At 28.0% G+C, this 4,300-nt stretch overlaps 3 protein-coding genes across 3 annotated transcripts in view; 1 reads left to right on the top strand and 2 right to left on the bottom strand.

The window, feature by feature from the left end:
- LOC107622481 (rRNA-processing protein fcf2) overlaps nucleotides 1–169 on the top strand; it is a gene marked incomplete in the record, with an annotated part of 3,664 nt that extends 3,495 nt beyond the window's left edge. The window contains 1 exon segment of the mRNA XM_016324393.1: nucleotides 1–169.
- Nucleotides 1–929, bottom strand: part of LOC107622480 (26S proteasome non-ATPase regulatory subunit 12 homolog A) — a 61,106-nt gene extending 60,177 nt beyond the window's left edge. The window contains exon 1 of the mRNA XM_016324392.2: nucleotides 814–929. Coding sequence (XP_016179878.1) covers nucleotides 814–822 — 9 coding nt within the window. The 5' untranslated portion in view covers nucleotides 823–929. The remainder of the gene's footprint in view (nucleotides 1–813) is intronic.
- On the bottom strand, nucleotides 1,854–2,525 carry LOC107622066. Its single transcript, XM_016323991.2, has 2 exons — nucleotides 2,326–2,525; nucleotides 1,854–2,191 (listed from the first exon to the last, which is right to left on the bottom strand). Exons 1-2 carry the CDS (start codon nucleotides 2,399–2,401, stop codon nucleotides 1,995–1,997), a joined length of 273 nt encoding a protein of 90 aa, XP_016179477.1. The 5' UTR covers nucleotides 2,402–2,525; the 3' UTR covers nucleotides 1,854–1,994.

The following is a 4,300-nucleotide window of genomic DNA, read 5'->3' as shown; positions in this document are numbered from 1 at the left end:
TCTGTTACAGTTTTAAGTTATTGAGGGAATTACAGCATTTGTGTGTCAATGCTCGTGTTTAAAATGTTTGGTAATTACTAGAATTTCTTTGATGAGACTTTGTAAATTATAAATTGTTGTCAAGAGTAAAATTTTGAATGAAGAGACGTATTAACATTTTGATGCAAAATCAATAATAAAGGTAGAAGTGATATTGATGAGGATGAAAAAGGTGGTGGTAGTAGTGGTCATGTTGAAAAGAATTTAATTTTGTGGGCGTTTAAAATTCTTTACAAAATACAAATAAATTTTTTAACAAAGGTAATTGCGACACTCATTAATGGATTTTCTTTATAGAAAGATCGGGTTGTCCCAAAACAAAATAGTTATCGTCATGTCTTTTGTAAACATGAACAAAGATCAGATTGAGTTAATACCCTAGTTGGTTAGTTAGCAAAACTAATCCTAGAAATATAGATGCAAAGCCATCATCAAACTAAAATTTAAATATTCAATAAGCTACTTTTACTCGACAACTTTGAATTAAACATAAGTTTTGAATGTAATATTCCACAATAATTCATCAATAAACGAATGGTGTTGTATTGGTGTTGTATTGAAAAGGTGGCGAATCCTCAAGAGAATGGAAACAAGGTTGTTGAGAAGAGGGAATTGGAACTTGATGAGAGGATAAACAACAACAATTCTACATTGTCATCGTCAATGCATATGATATTTCCGGGTTTGAATAGGGAGGAGGAGATGTCTGCCATGGTTTCGGCTTTGACCCATGTTGTCTAGTTTGTTGAGGAATCGAGAGAGGCGTATACATACCATGACCATGGATGTCAGCTGAGCTGAGAGATCTATTAGCTAACCCTTTCCAACAGGAGCGACGTCGCCGATTACCGATTCTACTACTCAAAAAGGAAACGTGCCAGTGGGAACAAGGCAACAAGCCAAACCCTTCTTTGAGTAACGTGGAAACTTTTTTGGGCCTTTAGGCCCAATTAGTTTCAGATGTCATAGAAACGGCCCAATTGTTATATATGAACTTTGCTGATCATCATGCCCTTTTAATAAAGTTGAAAATTCCAATACCAACTTGATTTGATTAAGTAGTCTACTCATTTATATGTTTAAGCAAGGGTCAAAAATTTAAATTCCGTCTTATCCAACAAAAGAAAAGTTTAAAGATTTTAAAGCCTTCTTTTTTATACATCTCTGCTTATCTACTCTACTTGTATTCATATATAATTAGCTGATTCTTGTAAAAAAATATAAAATAGTTTATATGCTGTATGCATGTAGATAGAAATGCATGTAATTATAATGTAACATGTATGTGCTTTATTTTCAGCCCATTTTGTAATAATGAAATTGATTAAAGAATAACATTTGAAATATATAGTAAAAGGTTGTAATATACTGCAATTGCACCTATATATAGAGCCTAACACATAATCAACGCCCAAAACTACTCTAATAAATATAAAATTATAATTATATATTTTCCACAACTTATTTGAATCGTACCATTTAATTATGAACATTAACCATTCATTTATATATATTTTGAGTGGTGTTTATACGTAAAAGTCAAACATAATAATTACATATTAGTATATGTGTATGCATGGTTTTGGAGAGTTATATTCAGTTGTTTGAGACTCTCTCTCTCTCTCTCTCACACACACACACACACATGCACACTATATATATACATTAATACATATGAAGTAGTTTTGAAGTTTTAATTTGGAGAAAACCTCTCATGGTTTTCGGGCAGCAAAATTGATTTATGTATGCAAGAAGATAGAGGAGGAAAAACACTATACATATAGAGAGAGTCTTTCGTTGCAGCAAGATAAATAGGCCAAAAAAGTTGATACTTTTCTTATTGTGGCTTATATTTTAGATCTGGGTAATATTTACATCACGATAAACGTTATATTACAATATAAACTAGCTAGTTAATTATACCAAAAAATACAATAAAATTGGAAACTATTTAATTAATTATGGATCGGTGGCTTCCTCGAGGCTGGAGTGTAATCCATTGAGAACACTTCACTTCCACCATTAACCTCATCATGATTATGTTCTTCCGACTTAAATTTGCTATTGTGCGCCTCTTTGTTATCATGAGCATCACTGTTGCCATGATGATCACCTCTATTAGTTAATTTACTAATTTCTTTCAATGTTCGTGCTGCACATATAGAGAGAGGGCCGAAAAAAAAAAAAGATAATAAGAAGACTGAGAAATAATTAAGAAACATGAAATAAAAGTTAATAAAATTAAATTTATTTTTCGTACTAGAGACCAAACGGGAAGCTAAGTACCTCGAGCTTGGATGGAGAAGAAGCAAAGGAGGACTAAAACTGCAAGAAGAACACGCTTGCTTTCTAAAGCAGCCATTATTGTTATATATAACTGGAACAATTATATATTATTTATATTTTGTATATTCAAATAAATTAGACTTAGGTTGTTCTCTAGGAGTCTAGGTATTATATCTCGCTAGTTTTTGTGAATATACTACAACATATGCCAATTACACTCCCCTATATATAGACCAAGATTTGACACCTATAGTATTTAATTTAATTGGCATGTGCCATTGTGATTATTGAGTACGTATCCATATAGGCCACTACTACTATAGTAATAACTTTAATTTGTACATAACATGAGCCATGGTCTACTAGGGTCACCATCATTATTTTCTGGCTTGAAATAGATGGCTCCATCTCTATCTGTGTTAATTATTATTAAAACAATATTATATGAGTAATAAAAATTCTCTTATAATTAAATAGAGGGTTTGATATCCTTTATGACTTATTCAATTATTATTAGAGAAATTGATTTATATTATTATGATTAAAACTAATCATTTCTATAATCTTAATTAAATCAAATTACTAAATCATAGAAGAATCTATTTTATAAATTACAATAGTTTTTATGAGGTCTTATTTTGCAATTTTTTCAAATTTCTCAATCCACCCAATTTCTTTAATCTGTTCCGACTATAAAAATAAAATAAAATAAAGATTTAAAAAAATTCAAAACAATAACGAAGTTGAAGTTGGAAACGAAGAACATGGACAAGGGAATTATAAGTCGACATCTTAGAGATATTGATCATACATACACTGCTTATACTTCTTTGACAGTAAGTTTAAATAATTAGGACCTTATATACAACCAAAACATTAAAACTTATATATTTGTGTGTGGATTAATCTATAAATAACATCCCCAATCGTTTTGAACTTCTGCTTCGTTATTGTTTTGAATTTTTTTAACTTTTATTTTTAGCTTCGGTTTTATTTATTTATTTATGTGGTTGGAACATATTAAGAAAATTAGGTAGAGTGGAAAATTTAAAAAAATGCAAAATAAAATCTCTTTGAATTTTTGAAAATTATTGTAATTTAAAAAATAAATTTTATCATGGTATAGTAATTTTATTTAATTAAAAATTATTATTTTTAATTAATATTTTATATTTTAAATATTAAATTTTAAATCATAATATAAAATAAAGTGTTTAAAAGTATAAAATAGTATTAATAAAAAGTGTTAACTTCTTAGTATTTTTTTATTATTATAGGGAAAAGATGATTTTAAACATGAAAACCTGAAAGGGGAAAGAAACGATATCATCATCAATTTGAATAAGTTTGTGTATATATTTGGGCCATCACAAGTTTCATTTCATCGTGATATGCTTCCTATACGCCCATTGTATACACATCTGTTGTTTTAATATTGTTCCCTAACTGTTTCATGCATGTTTAGTTTGTGATCGATTTTGTCCCTAGGATTAAAAGAAAGGTCGATATTTTTGTGATGACATTTTTACATAAAGATATTGTAAATGACGAATCATTAAATAATTTGATATATATTTGGCTGAATATATTTAATAATTAGATAATTTGATATATTTAACTGAATATATTTGATAAAATTATTTAATTAAGAGTTCATAATATCATTTTTATATGAACATATCATGTGGAGAGTAGTATATGATAATAATATTTATTTGTCCCTATTAAATTATTGAATTTAATTTTATAATAAATTTTTACTCAACTTTTAGTACTTAATAATCAATTTAAGAATCTAAGGTCATATTAGATATTTAATAGAATGATCAAGTCTCAATTTAAATGAGATTGATATTCTTTTTTAGAAATCGACTCAAAAGAATATTATATATCTTCTTTTAAAATTAACTTTAGTTTTTCTGGTAACAACTGCATTAATTGAAAGAATTTTTTCAACTATAAATATCAGTAAGAG

Source organism: Arachis ipaensis, chromosome B10 (assembly GCF_000816755.2).
Source record: "Arachis ipaensis cultivar K30076 chromosome B10, Araip1.1, whole genome shotgun sequence".
Lineage (NCBI taxonomy): Eukaryota > Viridiplantae > Streptophyta > Magnoliopsida > Fabales > Fabaceae > Arachis > Arachis ipaensis.
The sequence above is the reverse complement of the archived record's forward strand: the minus strand, read 5'-3'. Positions and strand labels throughout refer to the sequence as shown.

Bases quoted from the DNA above. Each gene is read 5' to 3' on its own strand.
- LOC107622066 (XM_016323991.2), bottom strand. From the start codon at position 2,401: ATGGCTGCTTTAGAAAGCAAGCGTGTTCTTCTTGCAGTTTTAGTCCTC. The intron at 2,192-2,325 runs GTACTTAGCTTC...CTATATGTGCAG, and splicing joins CTTCTCCATCCAAGCTCGAG to CACGAACATTGAAAGAAATT.